The 21,222-nt window shown below is 44.7% G+C and overlaps 2 protein-coding genes across 4 annotated transcripts in view; one reads left to right on the forward strand and one right to left on the reverse strand.

Annotated features, from left to right (window-relative positions):
• The first annotated feature begins 528 nt into the window (after window positions 1-528).
• On the forward strand, window positions 529-15,384 carry MSH6 (mutS homolog 6). 2 transcript variants are annotated; one of them, XM_055816625.1, is made up of 10 exons: window positions 529-781; window positions 1,891-2,093; window positions 4,805-4,980; window positions 6,473-9,017; window positions 10,277-10,542; window positions 11,164-11,281; window positions 13,518-13,607; window positions 14,241-14,395; window positions 14,586-14,785; window positions 15,215-15,384. In XM_055816625.1, exons 1-10 carry the CDS (start codon window positions 573-575, stop codon window positions 15,294-15,296), a joined length of 4,044 nt encoding a protein of 1,347 aa, XP_055672600.1. In that variant the 5' UTR covers window positions 529-572; the 3' UTR covers window positions 15,297-15,384. The 2 variants fall into 2 exon arrangements, with proteins under 2 accessions (XP_055672600.1, XP_055672602.1); XM_055816627.1 differs by having other exon boundaries at window positions 6,476-9,017.
• The window catches only part of FBXO11 (F-box protein 11), a 78,865-nt gene continuing 72,993 nt past the window's right edge, over window positions 15,351-21,222 (reverse strand). For both annotated transcript variants that reach the window (XM_055816629.1, XM_055816628.1), the window contains exons 18-23: window positions 21,056-21,199; window positions 20,005-20,115; window positions 18,738-18,845; window positions 17,251-17,359; window positions 16,789-16,887; window positions 15,351-16,709 (exon numbers count right to left, since the gene is read on the reverse strand). In XM_055816629.1, the coding sequence (XP_055672604.1) occupies window positions 16,580-16,709; window positions 16,789-16,887; window positions 17,251-17,359; window positions 18,738-18,845; window positions 20,005-20,115; window positions 21,056-21,199 (701 nt within the window). In that variant the 3' untranslated portion in view covers window positions 15,351-16,579. The remainder of the gene's footprint in view (window positions 16,710-16,788; window positions 16,888-17,250; window positions 17,360-18,737; window positions 18,846-20,004; window positions 20,116-21,055; window positions 21,200-21,222) is intronic.

Here is a 21,222-nt window from a genome sequence, read left to right on the forward strand (position 1 = left end):
CTTCTCGGCCCAGCACACCGCTGCCCTCGCCCCCGGCTGCAGGGGCGGAAAGCAGGTGCCACAGCTTCTGCTGCCCTGGGGGTGACCCCGTGGGAAGGCCCCAGCCTACCCCACCTCAGCAGCACCCACCACCGCCGCGGCGGCCTCGCAGCGGCCAAGCAGCAGGGCTGGCAGGGCAGTAGTTCGTAAGGGCAGACCTTGCCGGGAGCTGCCGGACCCGGGGAACGGCCGCCCGGGCCACCGCCGCGCGGCAGGCCGGGACGCTGCCACACGGTAGGCCCGGGGGCGCTCCGGGCCCGCCTGCCGCCACACACGGGAGGGCAAACGCGGGGGTCGCGTCTGGGAGGGCCTGAGGAGCCCCCCGGGGCCGGCGGGGCGGGGGGGGGGGGGCGGGGCGGGGGGGGGGGGCGGGGCGGGGGGGGGGGGCGGGGCGGACCCTGCCTCACGGCCCCACAGCGCTTCCCGCCAGCGGCGGGGGGGGGGGGGGGGGGGGGGAGCGGGAGCGGCCACGCCCCGGGGCGGGGCGTGCGGGGCGGTTTTGGCGCGCTGGGCGGTGGGCCGCGCTTCCCGCCATGGCCATGTCTCGCCAGAGCACCCTGCTCCGCTTCTTCCCCAAGGCCTCCCCGGCGCCTCCTCCGCAGCCCGGCCCGGGGACCCGCTGCCGCGCTCCGGGGGAGCGGAATGGCCGTGAGGCCGCTACCAGCCCCGCCGGCGCGGCGAGCAATGGGGCCCGGCGCAAGGAGGCGGGGGAGAAGAACGGCGCGGCCGCCAAGGCGCCCAGGTGAGCGGCGCGGCGAGAGGCGGCGGCAGCGCCACCTGCCTGAGGGGGGGCGGGAGCCGGCGGCGGCCGGAGCGGGACCCTCGGGGCGCGGGGGCACCGCGTGCGTGTCCGTGCCCCCGTTCGCGGTCGGTTCCCCCGCTGCCTGGGCCCGCCGGGGCCTTCCCGGCGCGGGGGGCGGCGTGCAGCGAGCCCCGCGCCTCAGGCGCCTCAGCCGCGGCCGGGGCGGGACTCGGGCCCTGCGGGGGGGGCGGGGGCGCCGCGCGTGCGGTCACCCCCGCCCGGAGGCCCGCGGGGCGTGTGGCGGGGCCGGTGGCGGCCTTCCCGGCGGGCCGGGGCCGGGGCTGCCGGCGGGGCGGTGTTTGGGGTGGCTCCTGGGTTGAGATGCGTGTTTCCTGCCGTGCCCCGTGTCCCTCCCGCGCCGTGCGGTGTCTCGGTGCCGGCTGCCTCCAGGCCGCAGCTCCCGCGGCCGGCAGGAGTGCCCCGCCATAGCGCTGCGGCGCCTGGGCCGGAATCTCGGGGAGAGAGAGCGAGCAGATAAAGCTGCGTCAGGTGCTTTGCAATGGAGACAAGAGCTTTTATGTATTCATTGCTTTTTTTAGCTGGAGGGTGTTTTGAAACCTTACTCACTTCCTTGAGGTGCCCTGTTGAGAATTGCTCTCTACAGGAGAACTCGCCTTAGTTATGTAGGTTGGCAATTCACAACGCGTAGTCTGCAGTCTTTTCCTTTTAGTTAATCTCTGGTTGGACCCAGTTTCTCTTCCTCCACAAGTCCGCTGGGACTCTGGGTGGCCCTGCTTGAGCAGGGGGGGTGGACAAGATGACCTCCAGAGGTCCCTTCCCATCTCAGCCCGTCTTCTGTGACTATAAAGCTCTATCTCAGTGAGGATCCACTAGAACTTCGAGGAGCAAATGCAAAAAAATCATTTAAGAAGCATATTGGTGGTGATACAGGACTGTATAATCCAGGCTGCACCACCGAGACCTTCAGAGGGCAGCCTTCCGAGACCTTCAGAGGGCAGGCTGCTCAGCAGCAGTGTGCAGTTACGTTTATGAAGAGAGCTGCTTTGAATGTTTATGTTTCTTAAATTACACAGCTGTTGTCTTTGCAGTGTCTCCTGTGAGTATTCACCTGGTGACTTGGTCTGGGCCAAGATGGAAGGTTATCCTTGGTGGCCCTGTCTCATATACAACCATCCGACTGAAAGAACAATAGTCAGAGGAAAAGGGAAATCCACTCGTGTCCACGTACAGTTTTTTGATGACAGCCCTACAAGGGGCTGGGTCAGCATTAAATATCTGAGGCCATATAAAGGTAAGAGATATAAATAAAACTTTTTAAAATGGAAACATGCCACTTTTTTTTGAAAAACAGAAGTGGAGTATAGCATAAAATGCTCTTCAGAGAGAGAGAGAGCAGCAAAACCAAGATTAGTATCGAGTGGGAAAGCGTGTTTTGTACTTTCTAAGTTAGAGAAAGCAAGTTTTTGAGGGTTACAGGTGTGTTTATGGTTATACTTCTGTATATTCTTTAAACATAAAACACTGAAGTACTTTTATTTATTAGATTGGGACACAAACTTAAAGCTTACTTGTGTTTTAAAGTAGGTGGGTTTTTTTTCCTTTATTTCTCCCATCAATATAAAAAAATCTGTAAGATGAATCCACTATTTCAGTTTTTAGCCCTGAAATCCTTAATATCAAACCCAGTTTTTAAACAGGTGTTTGGGAACTGCAGCTTGTCCAGAATCATAAGACTAGACACCAGGATGTCGGGTAACTAAAATTAATTCTACCATTGTATTATTTCTTTTAAGCAGCGCAGTACAGTTTTGTTCATAAAATACATTGCTTGAGGCTTCAGAGCATTTGCTAGGGTACTGCTTGTTGTTACAGAGCAGAGTTGGTTTGTCATATTGAAGAAATGACTTAGCTAACTAATGAAAATCAAATGTAATCAAGAATTAAAACTTTGCAGAATAAATCTCACTTTATCACTAATCATGATTTGTTTTCCCCTTGTTTTATAATTTCACCATTGCTGAAAACTAAATTATTGGCTGCAAACTGTCGTGTAAATCATGTCGGTGTAAACTCTTGTTAGTCAAACAAGCACTTTCGGTGCAAAGTATGTTAGGTGTGCGGTAGGATTTGCTTATGGTGTCAGTGAAACAACTGAATTTAAACAGTTTTTTCCTTTTTACAAGTCAGAGTTCTGTCTGGGGATCATGTAGTCATTTTTTTTGGCTTGTTTATACTTAAATGTACTGCACTCCAGCTGTAGTTAGTTTTAAATTAAAATGGTAACATCATTACTGTGTTAGCATAATTTAATGCAAGTCCATAGTTTATGTGTGTCTTTCCAGAAGGTATTTTAAAAGAATGAAATATATTTTAATAGCTTGCAGTCGCACTTAGAAGCGAATACGGGTAAGGGCACTTGATCTGTTTACCAAAAGAAGATTGCAGAAAAGTAGGTGCTAAAAAAGTTTAAGCACAGAAACACTGGTCTATTCACAAGAAAAGTGGTTAATGCAGAACAGAATAAAAATACTTAAAATACAAGCTTTGCTTTTAATTTTGGACAAAAAGCTTCTTTGTATGTAGAGTGTTAGAGGCCTTTGGGTAAGAAAACGGGGAAATTTCTTGTGGTGTTGATAACTGAATAAATACAGACAGCACAGGGCTAGACTTCTGACAGTTGGGCATGCAAGACGTGGAGTTACATATGAGTTGATTAAGTGAATATGCAGGTGTTGCACACTTGAGTGTGCAGTTAAATGATGGGATTTTCTTGCTGCCATTGTTAAAATGTCAATGTTAAAATATTTTTGGATTGTCTCACTGCATTTGCAAAACTGAAAGGAGATCTGGTTTGTTATCGTGTTGCATTTGTGCTGTAGAAGCAGCTACTTGTAACTCCATGATTTGCTACTGTGAGCTCAAAGCAATGTGTGTGAGAGAATTCTTTTGAGCTTATTTCTGAGATGGTTTGCCCTCCTACATACAAGTCAGCTGCCTGTTGTCTAACACTGACAAGCTGGAGTTTCAGTTAGTAGCGGCGTATGAAGGGATTAACAAGAGCAGGTGTAAGGACCTGGTCAAGCAGATCCTGCTGTTGTGTACAGCCAGCTAAACTCGGAAGAGCAAAAAAGGCATCACCCTTCCCCATCTATAGTGTGCTCTTATGTCCCCCTTCTTTCTTTCCCCAAGTTGAATATATAATATGTTATATATACCATCCATTTCTTGAGCATGGCATTAAGATGAATCTCAGTGTCTTTGGGGACCCTTTCTAGAAATCGGTCTGTGAGTTGTTTGGCTTTATGTTTGTGTTTATTTACAGGTAGTGGAAGGAGGAACTATGGTGCTCAAGGGATAAGAAAGAGGGCGAGGGAATGGTGCGGTTACTAATAGTAGGCTTTGCTTGATACCTTGCAGTGTCAGGGTGAATTGCCAGTGTGATTGATGATCAGCTAATCTGGTTAACAGGTTGGTGTTGGGTCTGGATGCCTTGCTGCACTTACAGTAGCAGTTTGAATGGCCAGCAGAGCTTTAGCCAGGAGATCTAGGTCATAGATGATCAATGCCCGTAACTTGAAGATAACTTTACGATTGAACTTATCTGTCATTGCTAAAATAGCCATGAGGTTTCAGTCAGGTCTGCTAGTATAAAGTGTTACTTTTCAGTAGCAACCCTAGTTAGAGGGTGTTCAGAGCTGAGCTTAGCTTAGAAGTATTGGGATGTGGTAATGAGTTACAGAAATAGCAGTTCGTTAAGTGTTCACGTATTAGGTAGGCATTCCATTTGCGAGTATTTATACTTTCTCTAGAGGTGGTTTATCAGGCTGAATGAGTGGTGGGTTGCTATGTTTAAGAAGTGGTGAGAATGACTGGTAACAACACAGAACCTTTGATAATTATACTAGTTGTCTGAATACATTTAAAAGCGAAGTCTGAACGCTAAAGGACTGGCTAAATGCTAGACTAGCTTCAGTTTCTGACAAATTATTTGTGGCTTTACAGGTTCATCAGATGGCGAGACGCTGAAGGGAGGAATGTTTTATAGTGCAAAGCCCGAAGTTAAAAGAGCAATGGTGCTAGCGGATGATGCAATGAGTAAAGATAAAACTAAGCGACTTGAACTGGCAGTATGCAGTGAACCTTCAGACACAGAGGAGGAGGAAGAGGAGGAAATGGAGGTAAAATCTTTCTTGCTTGCAGTCACTTTCAGAAATAGTGTTAGAACTTAGAAGCTGTCTTTTGGAACCAAGTGTTGGAATATCCTCAGTTCCCTGGTACAGTAATCATAGCTTCTCTTTAATCATGCATCCGTATGTATCTATATGTCTTTTCTTTTTTTGTACTGTTTCTGTGTTGTCAGGTCATATGCTGGCCTCTTGCCTTTTCTAGTTGGAAAGACAAGTCTAACATCTCTTTGGTGTTCTGTATGGTAGGGACTGGCCTCAGAAGTTACTTAACTTCTCTAACTCTCTGAAAGAGTGATCTTCCGTTGATCACTCCCTGGGTAAGCCAGGTGACCCACTTTCTCACTCAGAAAGTACTTTTTTTCCTGGTGCATCTTTTAATCTTCTCTATATGCTATTAATATTCCAAATTCCCCTGAGTTCGATCTGAAGTTTTAATTTGTCATAATACAGAAATTTCTAACTTTTTGAGTATTCATCTTCAGGTGTTAAATTGGATTTTTGGAGGCTGCCCTCATTTTATAGAGTAGCACTAAAATACAAATTCTTGTACTGTTAACACCAGTCTGTTGGTGGTGGGGTAACTAAAAAGTTGTTTGGTTTTTTTTTTTAAATTGTATTGTGTTCACATTGTAATGCGAATGATTCAAATGTTATTTCAGTACCACCGTATGCGTTGGAATAGAGTTCTTTGGAAAAGAATGGTATGAGAAAACTGCCAGTGGGATGGTGGTTTTCCTTACCTCCTCTGTCAGCGTGGCCCATCAACTCTTTCTCCAGTGTGACATTGCCCTGAGGGACAGGTGCCGCTCCAGGCATTGTGTTATGTTCGTGACAACAGTGCAGTGGGCACTGGCACACTTAGTATTTGTAACAGCCCCTCTTCTGCTGTTTTTCTCTAGCACCGGCGCTGGCGTTCTTAAAGCTTCAGGCTGAAAAGGCAAATAATGGCGTTTCTTCTCTTTCTCCTAGATGTGCATGATCTTCTTGAAGGTCACTGTGAGGTAGTATGCTTGTAGGTGGAAATAGGTAGTTAACTCAAACCCCCCACAAATCACGAGTACTCACACAGGCTGGCACTGAGAGGCTGCAAAACCCAGTCACATATCTGATGTAGGTTGGTAGGAAAAAATCGCAGCACAGTTAGCTTATGGAGGCATTTCTCTTTTATGCTGAATTTCATATACCATATGTCTTTTGTCCAGTTTGTTTTGTTCATCAGCATCACTTCTGCAAGGTAATGAATGAGACTGTAAAGAATACAAAGAGGAGTAATTATGCCACTGGCCGGCAGCAGTTTGTTACCCAGAAAAAAAGTTAATTATGTGAAGGCAAATGGAATTGGCTGTGGCTCTGCTGTCTCTTGCTTGGAGTATCATAGCTTACTGCATTACTGCACGTTTTTGTGCTTCTTTCTGCTTTTGCAGCAGTGATGCTTTACTTTGTAGCCAGAATTTTCTGTAGGTAAAATAATTTATTTTCCCAGCAGATGAGTGAAAGCGCATCAGGCAATAGTGATGACGGCAATAGTGAGGAGGACGTGAAGAGTAATAAGCGAGTAATGAGCAGGGAAAGTGCCGTAAAAACCAAAAGAAGAAGAGTGTTGGATTCCGACAGTGATCACGATGGCTCCGATGCAGAGTTCAAGCCTGATGTGAAAGAAGTGGCGAGCAGCGAGGAAGCTAGTAGTGGGGTGGATGAAAATGAATCTGACACAGAGACAGACTCGGAGAGTGTTGCAGAAAGTCCCATAAAAGTCCCTTCTAAACGAAAGAAAAGAGAGATAAACAAGCCTGCTAAAAGGAGTAGCTTAGAAAATGAACGTTCTGAAACGCCCAAAAGAGCAGCAACAGTTTCTTTAGAAGCCAAGTCTAAGCTGACATCATTTGCAGCACCTGAAAGCTTTGAATCTCAAGCAAATGCTTGCAGCGGAGGAGGCATCGGTGGCTTTGCAGCGTGGGAACATGAAAAGCTGGATTGGCTGCAGGAAGGGAAAAAGAAAGATGCGCATAGGAGACGGCAGAGTGACCCTGATTATGACCCATGTACTCTGTATGTACCTGAGGATTATCTCAACAAGTGCACGCCAGGAATGCGGAGGTGGTGGCAGCTGAAAAGTCAAAACTTTGATGCTGTGATTTTCTACAAAGTTGGTAAATTCTATGAGTTGTATCATATGGATGCAGTCACTGGCGTAAACGAGTTGGGCCTCATCTTTATGAAGGGTACTTGGGCCCATTCGGGTTTCCCCGAAACTGTGTTTGGCAGATTCTCAGATGTTCTTGTGCAGAAAGGCTACAAGGTAGCCCGTGTTGAGCAGACAGAAACTCCCGAAATGATGGAAATGCGCTACAAGTCAATGGCCCACCCAACAAAATTTGACAAGGTTGTACGCAGAGAAATATGCAGAATCATCACCAAGGGAACTCAGACTTACAGTGTGCTGGATTGTGATCCCTCTGAGAACCACAGCAAATACCTTCTGTGCGTTAAGGAAAAAGAAGAGTCCTCTGGACAACGTGTTTATGGGGTCTGCTTTGTTGACACATCGGTGGGGAAGTTTTACATAGGTCAGTTCTCAGATGACCGGCACTGTTCGAGGTTTAGGACTTTAGTAGCGCATTACACTCCTGTGCAGGTGCTGTATGAGAAGGGGAACCTGTCAGTGGACACACAGAAGATACTGAAGGGCTCTCTTGTTTCTTGCATTCAGGAAGGGCTGATCGCTGGTTCCCAGTTCTGGAATGCGTCTAAAACACTAAAAGTCCTTCTTGAAGAAGGCTATTTCAAGGAGAAACAGAACTCTGAAAATGGATGTTCTCTGCCCTCTGTAATCAAATCTCTGACTTCAGAGAGTGACTCGCTGGGATTGACTCCTGGTGAAAACAGTGAGTTAGCTTTGTCAGCTCTTGGGGGATGTGTCTTCTATCTCAAAAAATGTCTGATTGATCAGGAGCTGTTATCGCTGGCGAACTTTGAGGAGTACATCCCCGTGGATATTGATACTGCAAAAACTACAAGTTCAAGCAGTTTCTTTGCCAAAACTGACCAGCGGATGGTGCTGGATGGAGTCACCCTGATGAACTTGGAAGTCCTGCAGAATGGAACCAACGGAACCACAGAAGGTACTTTGTTGGAAAGGATTGATACTTGTTGTACCCCATTTGGGAAGCGACTCCTAAAACAGTGGCTCTGCGCTCCACTTTGTAATCCTAAATCCATCAATGATCGTTTAGACGCTGTGGAGGACCTGCTGGCGGTGCCAGATAAAATGTCTGAAGTTAGTGAGCACCTGAAGAAACTTCCTGACCTTGAAAGGCTGCTCAGCAAAATTCACAGTATTGGATCACCACTTAAAAGTCAGAACCATCCCGACAGCAGGGCCATCTTTTATGAAGAAATCAAATACAGCAAAAAAAAAATTGCTGACTTCTTGTCTGCGCTGGAGGGGTTTAAAGTAATGAATGAAATTGTTGATGTCATGGAAGACGTTGCCAGCAACTTCAAATCTAGAGTCCTTAAGCAGCTAGTCACCCGCAAAGCCAAAAATCCAGGTGGCCGCTTCCCAGACTTGAGTGCAGAGCTTAGAAGGTGGGATACCGCTTTTGATCATAACCAGGCTCGAAAGACGGGAGTGATTACCCCAAAGGCAGGTTTTGACCCCGATTACGACAAAGCGCTACAGGATATTAAAGCTGTTGAGGAAGATCTTCACAATTACCTGGATAAGCAACGCAAACTGCTTGGATTCAAATCCATGCTGTACTGGGGGGCAGGCAAAAACCGATACCAAATGGAAATACCCGAAAGCGTTGTATCACGTAATTTGCCTGAGGAGTATGAGTTGAAGTCAACCAGGAAGGGATATAAACGTTACTGGACCAAGGAGATTGAGAAGATGCTGGCTGCGATGGTTAATGCTGAAGAGCGCAGAGATGCAGCACTAAAAGACTGTATGAGGCGTTTATTTTACAACTTTGATAAAAATAGCAAAGACTGGCAGACAGCTGTGGAATGCATTGCTGTGTTAGGTAAGAGGTTTTCTTCATTTTGACATACAGTAAAAAAGTCTTGCACAGTGTAGTATGAAATCTGAGCTGGATAAGCAAAAAAGGCTTGTTGCAGACTCTCGATTTGTAGTCTAAAACCCGACTGTGGTAACAGCAATAACAGGGATCACCTGTTTGCATCCTGTCGGTAAATGGCAGAACAATTGCTGGCTCTTGATGTTTGCAGGCTCTTCTTTTATTCCCGTTGTGTGATTGCAGGTATGCAGCTGAGGATTTCTCACAGTTCAGCGTAGCCCGGGGGGTCTCGCACTGCCTCTAGGATTCTTGTGTATGAATTAGTATCTGCTTAGTAAATGAAGGCGGTGATGCAGATGGAGGTATAAAAAAAATATCTAAGAGTCTCTTGTATTCTCTTCTCAGGACTGGCATACTCTCGTACTGTGATTTTTCTGCTAGCATGAGGCTCTCTGGGATGTCTTTATTCCAGGGAAAAATTAAAGCACCCTCTGAATGCCACTGGGGGAGAAAAGGCGGGGGGGGGGGGGGGGGTGGCAGGCGGGCAGCGAGTCTTGTCTGGGAACGGATCCTCTGAATGGGCTGGGAGAGCTGGGAGGCAGCCACGTTAGGTACACCACAGTACCAGGGCAAGTACAGAGATGATTTTCAGTGGGGAGGGAGACAGCTTTCAGGCTCAGCTGTAATATGTGTACAAAAAGTCTAAAAAAAAAAATAATCACGTAATGTGGTCTCATTTTGTAAGCAAGCAGCTTTTAGAACCTTAGAGCTAGTCTGGTTGAGGGGGGTTGTGCTGCTGCTTTCTGTGAGGCCGACAGAATTTTGATATTCATATAAATTTATTCTGGTAACTTTCAAGTAGTGATTCTTAACTAAGTAATTCATCGTTGCAGAAGCTGATTTCCTCTTTACTTCTCTTGTTCCAAAATAAAAACCAATGCAAGAAAATAGTATTTTATATGTGTACATTAAAAAAAAAAAAATGGCTTTGGAAGTGAAATGATGTGGATTTTAAAGGCCTTTAAACTGAAAACTGGAGGGGAGGATTTTTAATCTGACACCACTAGAAATCTGGAAGGAATGAGAAAGAAATTGTGAATATCCCCACCTTTTACTTGTTCTTTTGGAGTACTTCTTGGATTTTTTTCCTTAACAGGAAAATGGAATCTTGTGTTTACAAAAATGCTATTCCGTAAGTGCATTCCAGTGGATGAATAGAGAAAGGTGAAAGTGTGACTTAACTGGAATTTCTCTTTATCTTATAGATGTCTTGATGTCCCTTGCTAACTACAGTCAAGATGGTGATGGACCACTGTGCCGACCTGTAATTCTACTGCCTGTAGACAGTGCTCCTCCCTTCCTGGAACTTAAAAATTCACGCCATCCATGCATTACAAAAACTTTCTTTGGGGATGATTTTATTCCTAATGACATTGTGATAGGCAGCAGAGATGAAGATGGCAGTAGTGCAGCTTCCTGTGTGTTAGTAACTGGCCCGAATATGGGTGGCAAATCTACGCTCATGAGACAGGTGATTGACTATCTACATAAGATTGAATGTTCCAGAATACCTCTGTGTTTTGCATAAAGGAATTACAAGACTTGACTGTTTAAAATGCGAAAGGAGGTCCCAGCAGTGATTTTTCAGGGCGTACAGTACAGCAATTACACAGTAAAGACAAAGCATAATCTGGTAGAAGATGCCCATGTTAAGATAAGTAGATTTTCTACTTTCACTGCTTTAGTGAGGAGTAAGTTTCACTTCTGTTATGAGAGATGGTTGGGAAAAAGCGGTGAGAGTCTCTTACCTTTTTCAAGTGGCCTTATCCAGGACTTTGCATCATCTGGCAAGAGATGCTTCTGCAGGTCGAACGAGATGAGAATAGAGAACAGCAGCAACTGGGCAAGCAGCGGGGAGTTTGCTGTATAAACAGTGCTTGCTGTGATAACTCGTGTTTTGAAGGCTTTCGGAGTGGTTCAGTCCTGCTTGAGATAATGATGTTGCAGCCTGGAGCTGTTAAAACAGTGGGATGCTTTATGTACTCTAGTCTTTGTTTTAGGGGAAATACAGTTTTATTCCCTCGTTCTCTGTGTGGAACTGAAGCTCCGAGCAGGTAGTAAAAATGTAAATGTTTTATTGTTTGTTCTGCAGGCTGGTCTCCTGGTTGTAATGGCTCAGCTGGGATGCTACGTACCTGCTGAAGTCTGCAGGCTTACACCGATTGACAGAGTATTTACAAGGCTTGGTGCCTCAGACAGAATTATGTCAGGTGAGTTTTGAAACCCAGCTGTCCAGAGTGCTTTTGCCACCCAGTGAGTTCCTTTTCTTGCTTTGAGTGGCGGGTTGGGAAGGGATAGTCTGATTTTTACTTTTTTTATTATTATTATTATTTTTTAGGGAGAGCTGGACAACTAATTTGTTGTGTCTCATTGTTCAGAGTAGAAATAGGGTTGTAGTTATGCTTGATTTGTTCAATATGTCTGTCCTCCATTATTTTTGACTGACACATGGGATTACTTCTTAATGAATTCTAATATTAAAAGCCTGCCTTCCAGCTGGATGCATGTCTGAGGAATATAATTTTGGATATTGTACAGTTGACTGTGTTCTACTTTATATAGGTAGAAAGATACCTGCGTAAGTAGAAAACAATCAACTGTACAATATCATCTCTTTCTGAGTGTTCTGGAGTAGAACAATGATGCTTAGGTAGCTGGTGTAGAGTTGGTTTTGTACCTTCCTGCAGGGACTAGAGGCCCCGTGTTTCAGTCAGGGTGCCTGCCCTGTGTCTGAAATCTGTTTTCTTCAGGAGGTGAGAGGAGGCAGGCTTCCTTCTTGGAAGTGTTAGTTGACAATTCTTGGAGTATTTTGTTTCTTCCACGGAGAAGAAGACAGAAGTGGAGGAGGACACAACGGATGGAGTGGGAAAGTCTGCCTGCGGTGGTAGGCAAAGTGTCATGGGGCTAGAAAAAGTGTTTTTTGTGGTAAGAAGAGTAGTGAATATCACAATTCATTTAAGGAGGGTGCGGATTTTCTGTGATCTTTCTGCTGAAAAATGTGGGTCAGCGAATGTGAAAGGAGTTAAGCCTACTGAACTGGTTGCACATAAGGAATTTGGAAACGAATCGTTCAGAGTTCTTCATTAAAAAAAAATACTTACACTTCCCCAAATCAAGCTTTTCTTTGCCCAGCTATTTTCCATTTTATTTAATTTTAGTATAAAAGGAAATCTTAAGAACGGAAGAGTACTTAAGCACTTACGGTAGAAATAAAAACTGCCTGTTCTGCAAGAGAGGTGGTTTAGAAGAATGTAGCATTTTCAGCTTTTTTTTTCTGTCAATGGGGAGCTACTCTTTTCCAAAGATGTGCACAAACGTATTAACACCTCCTATCATGAGGCTGAACGCTGCACAGCAGAGCTAGCTTTGAAATCTGTTCCTGATGCATTGGTTTCCACACCGTAGAAATGAAAGCGCAGCCGAAGTTGTTCCATGGCAGTCATGTTGTAATGCAGGTCAACAGGACTTCTATGAAGTAAACTTTAAGTAATATAATTTTAAAATTGACTATGTGATTTTAGGGGTTTATTTTCTACAGTGAACAAATAGTTATTCCTAAGCATTGTTAAAAAGTAAGTCCTGAAAACTTCTTTTAAGTAAATACAGGAAATCAGGATCGCTGGACACTGCTTAATAATTCATGTCGAAAACCTTATGTTAGAGCACGGCAGTGCTCATGCAGTGCGAGTACGGGAAGTAAATACTTGCCTGCTCTGAAATTACATTCATTGCTGCTGCATGTGATTATTTGGCATGAACCCTACAAAGAACAAGTAAATCTGGACTTCAGACATGTGGATTTATCGTGTGCAAGGGTCTGATTAATTGTGTACTTCTGCAAAAACATTTTCGGGCCTCCTATTACCTGGTCCTGGAAGATGTTCAGTCCTTGGCAGCAGTGTACTACTTTTGTTGTACTTAAGTGGAGTACATATGAGTACAGCCTTAATTATTTGAATAATTAATTACCTTATAACATCAACAACCAAATTAGTAAGTCTAGGCTCGTGGTGTATTTCAAGGTTTTCTGCTTGCTTTTTCACACGGAGAAGCAGCACACCTTGGCCTGCCTCATGCATTTAAGGGCAAGAAGGAGCAAAAGGTTCTCCCAGTCTTGTATCCTTTGCACCCCTCCTCTTGTCCAGCTGGTAGATCTGACCAGGGCTATTAAAAGTAGACAGATAAGGTGGCCTAGAGCTTAATTACTTGTACTTGTGCCTATGCCTGTACTCTTTAGGAACCAAAACCTGCTTTCTCCGGCAAATGCAGATCTGCCACTTTCACCCGGGAAAAGCAGTTGTCTGTGTGTGTTCATCTGCAGCTTGCTGTCATGTTTCATTTTAGCCTGACCAGGACTCCAGTGCAGGGTAAATAGGGGTTTAGTCGTGGCTGTCAGATCTTTGACTACTTAATGGCTTTTTTTTTTTTTGGTCATTTCTTTTAAAGGTGAAAGTACCTTCTTTGTTGAACTGAGTGAGACTTCCAGCATTCTCCAGCATGCAACAGAGCACTCCCTTGTTCTCGTGGACGAACTGGGTAATTAGTACATTTTGTAACAGATGGAAACTAAATCTAAGATTAAAGACTAGATGAAGGTTGTTGGGCTGTTTAAATAGAAACCAAGTTGACAGGGGCTGTTCTGTCATAATGCTCCCAGTGTTTCACTGGTCAGTGTCCGTAATTCTCTCTGAAACATGTTTGCAGGGTACCCAAGAAGCACTAATACACCCCCTCCCACCCCCCAGTCATTACTAGCCTATTTCTAGCTGAGTTTTTCTGCTTGCCTTTGCATAATTACTTGCAGTAAACCTTGAGCAAGCCAGTAGCAAGTCTCAAGAGAGCAGAAATGCCGCCTCCTGCAGTGCTGAAGAGTGTGATTGTTACAGGGCAAATACTGGGGTCACTTCCCACTGATACTGGTGGCTCTTATCCTGCTCCCTGCTGTTTGCCAGTCTTCCCCACAAGCCACCAGGGTGAATAACCCAACAATACAAACTGATACAAGGCAAACAAGGCACTGTGTGTGTCTTTGAACAGAAGCGAAGATGTTTTTCTGTTAATCTTAACAATTAAAGGTGTGTGTCTTGAGGAGCAAGCAAACCGTGGGTGGAATTTACTTGGCTGCTTTTGTTCCTGAGTATGCCAAAGCTTTTCTGCTTTTTTCTGCAGGCAGAGGCACAGCTACTTTTGACGGAACAGCTATAGCGAGTGCAGTCGTGAAGGAACTCGTGGAGAGAATCAAGTGTCGGACGCTGTTCTCCACACACTACCACTCGCTGGTGGAGGATTATTCACACAGTGTGGCTGTGCAGCTCGGTCACATGGTATGTGTAAGTTTAGTGTAACACATGAGTTGCGAGTGCTGAAGTACAGGATTTTTCCTTGCAGCTGGCAGATCTTGTGCTGTGTGCGCTGTTGTGTGTTCTGCCTGTCCTGAGAAAAGGGATGTTTCATGCATTTATTGGTCTGTAGGTAAGCATTACACACGCTGATTTGTAACTTAACTCTTTCTAGGCATGTATGGTTGAAAATGAGAGTGAAGATCCAAGCCAGGAGACAATTACGTTCCTGTACAAGTTCATTGAAGGGGCATGTCCAAAGAGCTATGGCTTCAATGCAGCGAGACTTGCTGATATTCCAGAGGAAATTATTCAGAAGGGGCACAGAAAAGCAAAAGAGTTTGAGAAAGCGACCATTTCGCTGAGAGTATTTAGGTAAGGCCTTGGTTTTCCCTTCTTAGGTTGCGTATTGCTTAGTAGGCCTCCGTCTTAAAGTCTGGGCAGTGGCTTTGGCTTACAGCCTCACAGCACAGGGGGCGGTTCAACAGATTTTTGCAAATACCAAATGTACTTCCCAAGCAGTGAGGGAGGGAAGGACTAAAACCTGACGGCAGGAGGGCAGCAATCCCGCGAGTAACAGGGCATTGTTTGAGGCATTGAGGCAGCATTTGAAGCCTGGAGTCACTGCTGGTCTCCAAGAGCTCCGAGGGGCAGAGGGGCTGGGCTGGCTGCGAGCCGAGCCCACCTGAGGGGATGCCCGAGCTGCCGCGCCAGGCACAAAGTGGCATCTCTGGCCTCTGAGGCCGTGCAGGCTGCAGGCAGCTGCTGTCCGTGCGGGTGAGGCTGACGCGTTACTTCCCGTAGGTATCTCTGCCTGGTGGTGGATGGCGCAACAAGTGATGCAAACGCTGTGCAGAAACTTACCGCTATGATCAATCATCTTTAAGGACGTGGATGGTTTCGTACTGGCGGTTTCTCAAAAAGGTGGTATCAGACAACATTATGATCTAATAAACTTTATTTTTTAAAAATGACCATTTTTCCATTGTCTTTCCTAGGAAATTAAACCCTTTAATTCTTACCTACCCTCTACATAATGGTTATTGAGTACTCCACAATATATTAAGTCTAGATGTTATGGTACATGCATACACTTTCAGGCTGTTGATTACCCACTGTCACCAATACACATAAATGGAAAAAAGCTATGAAACTGTATAGGGCTGTATATATACTTGTCTCAGCTTCTTTAGAGCAGGAAATTGCTGTGATTTCCAGCAGGTTATGTAAGTAATGTCCGAACTGTTCAAAAAAAACTATGAACAGAGTAAAGTACAAGACTGTTTTGAGGAGACTTTCTACTGTGTACTTTAAAACATAGTAAAATTTCTTTCACAAAACTTAGTTACATGGGTACTTTGTTTTATAGTGCATTATAGTCTAGGAAGTCTCATTAAAACACTCGCTGCTTTTTTTTTTGCTTTTTTTTTTTTGTTAGGGTGGTTTGAGTACAGACTATTGCTGGGGCAGGGAAGGAGATTATTCTAACTTCAGAGGACACCAGAAAAATTGCTGGATATAATTTAAGATTAGTGTTTTCTCTTTCATAGAAAGAACGTACATACTGGGACATGAGTACAGTTACAGCAAGTCTAGGTGTGCTAACAAAACAGGACACATTCAAGTACAATAAGATTTTTTTTTGCTTGAAATTAGAAACAAACTACATGAGATTAAAGCATTAAAATCATATTTCTCAATCTGAATAAATGTTAAAAAAAAATCAAAAGAAATGCAGAAGTGCTAGCTCACATTTTTTTACCATGTTACAAAAGCAATTGGTACCCATGTCCATAAAGGCAGCAACAAAGAATGCTGCTTGTCTACAGAATAGTACTACTGCAAATTGGACTGTGTTTCAATGCTACTTGTAAAAACACCAGCTTTCAGAAGTTGGTATCTGTACAAAATTGCAGCTTATTTTTCTTCACTTCTGTCCCTTCAAAGTCTTTGTTTACACAGTAATGCTAAAACGCCCAGTTCTGTTATCCTGAGTCAACATATTGCCACTTTCTTTTTTGGTAGGTTGAGCTCCATAGTGTCAACACCTCAACACATCCGCTTTAATACAGTCTCTTTCTGCAGAAATGGGCAAGTGTAACTTCCTCCAAAAAAAAAGTTTTAATAGTTATGATATTAGAATGGCAGGACTTTCTTTCTGAAAGGAATTCAGTTGTGCTGCAATGTATTAGATTCTATAGGTGGAGCAGAGTCATATAGTGTATCTGTATCATGTGTAGGCTCTCCAGCAAGCGTACAGGGATTAGACAGTGTTCCAGCACCACAGTCGCAGAAGAACCTACAAAGAGAGAGAGCTCTTTAGCTTCCAGCTCTACTGGTGCCCTCGAAACCACTCAACGGGCTCGTTTGAAACATACCTATCGTGTCTAATGAATTCTACATCATGTCCTTGATGGCACTTCTTAATGCAGTTCACGCATATGGCATTGCGGTCAGTGGTGTTGCAGGTGTGACATCTGCAGGAAAACGGCACCGCGTTAGGCATGAGCCACAAACCCAGGCGCTGGGGGAGGGGGCAGGGGCAGGACAGCACCAAGGCGAGGATGGACGTGGGACTGAAAAACTTGGGAACCGGTGGTGAAGCTGGATTTCACGGCATGCTGGCGGTTCCGCATTCCGAAATAGTTTGGCGGTACAAGCCCGCCGGCTCGGGTACGTTCTCTGCAACCCCCAGTAAATTCGAGACAACGGGAACTTGTTCAGTCCCCTCCTGCTGCAGCGGGGGAAGGGCCCCGCGGCACTCCCGGGCAGCCAGCAGCTGTTCAGGGCCGCGCCAGCAGAGAAACCCTTGACCCAAACCCAGGGAAAGAACCTGTTACCTGTAGAAGTCGTGCATCGGGTAGCTGGTGTAACTCGAGATCTTGTATAAACACTGGCCCCTACTGACAGCTTTTTCTATGGCATCTTGATTGTTCATTATTTTGTTATCTGTTGTGAAAAAAACCACAAAAAACAAACAGGCAAGAAGTAATAAAAAACCAAACCCAAGAACTAATCACATCTGGATCAATGACTTTTTTTTTTTTTTTCCCCTTGGTACGTTACAGCAGAGCCCCCCACCCCACCCCACCCCACCCCTTTAAGAGCTAAAGGCACCCGGACAGTTCATTCTACGCCTGCGTTTCAGTTCTGGCCTTTAAGCCCATCAAATCCTCCATGCCAGATTACAAGGCAGATGGCCGGGCAGCGCAGCGCGCGCCTCAGACCAGAGCGAGCCCTCCTCCTTGCACGCACCGCGTGGAACACCTGATGAGCCTGCCTTTAAATACTCGCTTGTAAATAAACGATTAGAGGGACAAGCCTTCCTATCGGGCTGAAGTTCGCTGTTGAGCAGTCTGAAACCCAAATGTCTGGAAACCTCTCGTCTGCTGTTAGTTTTTACACAGAAAAGTGCGGCTTTTCCCCAGCCCAGGGGAGGTTAAGAACAAGGCACTTTCCAGCACAGCAGAAGTGGGAATTAGGTCTGACCAGCACCTGAAAGCTGTGTCCAAGGCACACCGAATTCGAGAATCCTCTCTTACTCAGCTGCCAGATCTTCTGCCAAGGCCCTCAGCGCACCTCAAACTAGCCCTGCCTGCTCCCCACCGCGTCACTGCGCTGACTGAGGCACTCGGTGAGCAGGAGCCGCGAAGCGGGAGCCAGACCTGCTGTTGTGAGCGGTGTAAAGAACACACAGGAAAGGGCTTAACAAGTACAACCAAGCAGGTAAAAATTCTGCAAACTGAACTCCGTTCTTCTAGAGTAACACCCTGGGGCTCTGGCATTCACACCATTGCTCCCACCTCCCCCCAAAGGACCCTGTCCCATGCACGCTTCCCCACTATACGTGGGAATTTTATGTATGCAAACTGTTCCTCTCTTCTGTAAAGAAGTGATTTGGGATTGTGAATATTCATGGGCTTAGATCCTGAAAGCCCAGGGAGGTGTATTTCTTTACTGGACACTTGCCGTCAGACATGTGGCAAAAGCCCTTCCATTACACTAACTGGAAACTGGAATGTGAGATGGGCCACAGACCAGTAACCAGTTCAGAAACAATTCTGAGACAGAAGAGCTAATAACAGTGTTTTAATACGGCAGGAAAACCTTAAGTTATCTTTGAAAGTGGCTGTCTAAAAATCTTAAGATTGTTTAGCTTGGCTTACTACCTTCAGCTGCAACTCTGAATTTACAAATCAGCTTAAGGTGGTACCAAATCTGAGCCAAAACTGGAAAAAGCAGCATGATAAACCCCAAACCCAGCACAAAAACACAACAACAAAAAAAGTACAAAGCAAACACATGACAAACCAGGGCTCAGACTCACCTTTCATGGTGACATTGACACCAGATGCTAGAAATAAACCTCCAAAGCGGTTGTTGAAAATCTGATTGCCTTCTAATGTTGCAGTTGCGTGATTTGTTATTTCAATACCTTTATTGGGTTCAGGAGAACAAAGAAGAGAAAAGAAAGTGGGGAAAGTTAAATCCCGATTGTGCATTTGTACCCCTCTCATGATCTAGTTTGTTCATTTTTTTTAAACAGTCATAAACTCGGGGGCGGGGGGGGGGGGGAAGGAAAATGCTGTAGCAAATGGCAGTGCAATTTCTAGCTATAAAACTGAGGTTCAAACGTTTCTGTCGAATCCTTTCAAAGAGCTACAGCTGGCATGCATGGTTTCTGTTAGAAACAACACACTACTAGTTTATCCGATACTAAAATGGTACTATGATCATGTATTTTCAAGGGGGATATAACTTAAAGCTGTCATCTTCACGTAGAATTGAAAGTTCTTGTGCACATACCTTACCCTTTTTAAAATAGCTTTTTAAAAAAGTTCTCAAGATGGGCACCTAAAATTCATTTCTTTAAATCTTAGCTTTTATCAGTAACCCGTGTCTTCCAAGTCATTTGTCCAGGACTGCTCTTGACAGCAACCTATCCTTCCCCCCCACCACACTGAAACAACACCTTTAGAGGCTCTTCTCAGAAAACTTGCTTCTTCTGAAAGAAAGATGGGAGAAAACTCAAGAATGCAATTTTAGTTGAAATGGAATGGAATGCAAGATGTACGGAACTGTGCTCATTAAACAGTAATTGTACTAAAATCACTATTAAACATTCTTCACCTCTTTTGGAGTAAGAAATGCTCATTTTAGTAATTTTTCAAGTTTGTGGAGTGAGAAAGTTGAGCTCGAGATGCAATTCAAATCTCTTTAAAGTCTATTTGCTCCGTTTCCTAGTTTTTTAAGCAGTGATAAAATATTCAAACCAGCATCCAGCAGATTAACTATAAATATGACCTAGCCAACTTTATCGATTGCTTCTAAAATAAAATAATCAAAAAGTATTTCACAGAAAAATGCTAAGACAGATTATGTGTTGTTACTCAACATGCTATTAATCCCAGAGACCGCTGTAAAGATACTCCGGCTACAATTCTGAATTCTCAAGTGATTTCTAGAATACACCGAAGGACATCCCAATCTCTGTTCAAATGTCTAAGGACTGTGGGGCAAAGACACTCAGAGTTAGCTTTGTGAAGAGCTTACTCTAAGCTCTAATGCTTCAAAATCTGATTTAAAACACAAACCTGCAGCAAATCCATCAAATATCCGATTCTTCCTTAGCACAGGGTGGCTGTTGGTGCTAATAAGAACACCGGCTTGAGCATTCCTGAAGATATCGTTCTCCTCCAGGAGACCTATGACAGACCAACAGACACACCGCCCGAGCTCGTTAACAGCTCCTTACCTGCAACCCTTCTGTGAAGCATTTTCCTATGATCTCATGTGTTATCATCATCACCCCGCTAACTCCTTTCATGTGGGGGATACCCACCAAGAGCACTGAAGTTAGTGAGACCAGTTTAATTTTCAGCGTACAATCATCTAAGTGTATTTCTTCCACTGCACGGAACAGAATTTGGGATTGTGTGCACCCTTACAGAAACCTCCGCTTTATTTTTGAGGAACCACCGAGTCTTTTCACTTCCCAAATTTTCCTTCAGTTTTCCCAACATCTTTCTGTTCTGGCCCTCTAAAATGAGCAGCCTGCCAAAGCAAAGCTTAACTTGCGTTTTCATTATTGCAGGACAGGATTACTTTAAAATGCTTAACTTAAAATTAAATCTCATTCACAGCAAGCAATTAGCTACAAAATATCAGAAGCTGGTACCAGGACACACAACAGCCAGGGGATTTCAGAGGAGGACCACTTCCAAATTTGCAAGCATATAAAAGACGCCTTAAAGACCTTCCCCCCACCCCCCGCCCCTACATCTTTGACACCGGCAGAACCTGAACCGTCCAGATGCACGATTTTGGCGACACGACTTGCATTCAACACTGTCTTTCAGTCAAATGGCAAAGCTTACAAAAGCAGATGGGATAAAAAGACTGTCCTAAGCAGCAATCTAACAGTCTTCTCGGATGAGATTAATTACCTCTCTGCCTCCCACAGATTTCAGTATTACTGATGTAATTAAGGCTAAAAAGCATCAGTGTATGTTCATTATAATTATTTTATTACTTCAGAAGACAAGAGCTAGGTTTCTAAAGAGCACTTTAAAAAGGACACTGCTTAATCTGAAATTAAACTCTGATCCAGAATATTCAGTATATGCCAGTAAGGGAAAAAACTACCTCTTCCTCCATTAAATATACAGATGCCTCCATCTCTTCCATCATGGATTTTATTTCTTCTTAGTGTAGGATTACTGTCTGTTTTAATCCATACACCAGCCATTGCATTATCAAAAATTTCATTGTCTTCTATAAATCCGAGACCTAAAATTGAAGGAAGGGTAGAA

The sequence above is a fragment of the Falco peregrinus genome, chromosome 11, assembly GCF_023634155.1.
Source record: "Falco peregrinus isolate bFalPer1 chromosome 11, bFalPer1.pri, whole genome shotgun sequence".
Taxonomy (NCBI): Eukaryota; Metazoa; Chordata; class Aves; order Falconiformes; family Falconidae; genus Falco; species Falco peregrinus.

Bases quoted from the DNA above. Each gene is read 5' to 3' on its own strand.
- MSH6 (XM_055816625.1), top strand. From the start codon at position 573: ATGGCCATGTCTCGCCAGAGCACCCTGCTCCGCTTCTTCCCCAAGGCC. The intron at 9,018-10,276 runs GTAAGAGGTTTT...TTTATCTTATAG, and splicing joins GGAATGCATTGCTGTGTTAG to ATGTCTTGATGTCCCTTGCT. The intron at 14,786-15,214 runs GTAAGGCCTTGG...TACTTCCCGTAG, and splicing joins ATTTCGCTGAGAGTATTTAG to GTATCTCTGCCTGGTGGTGG.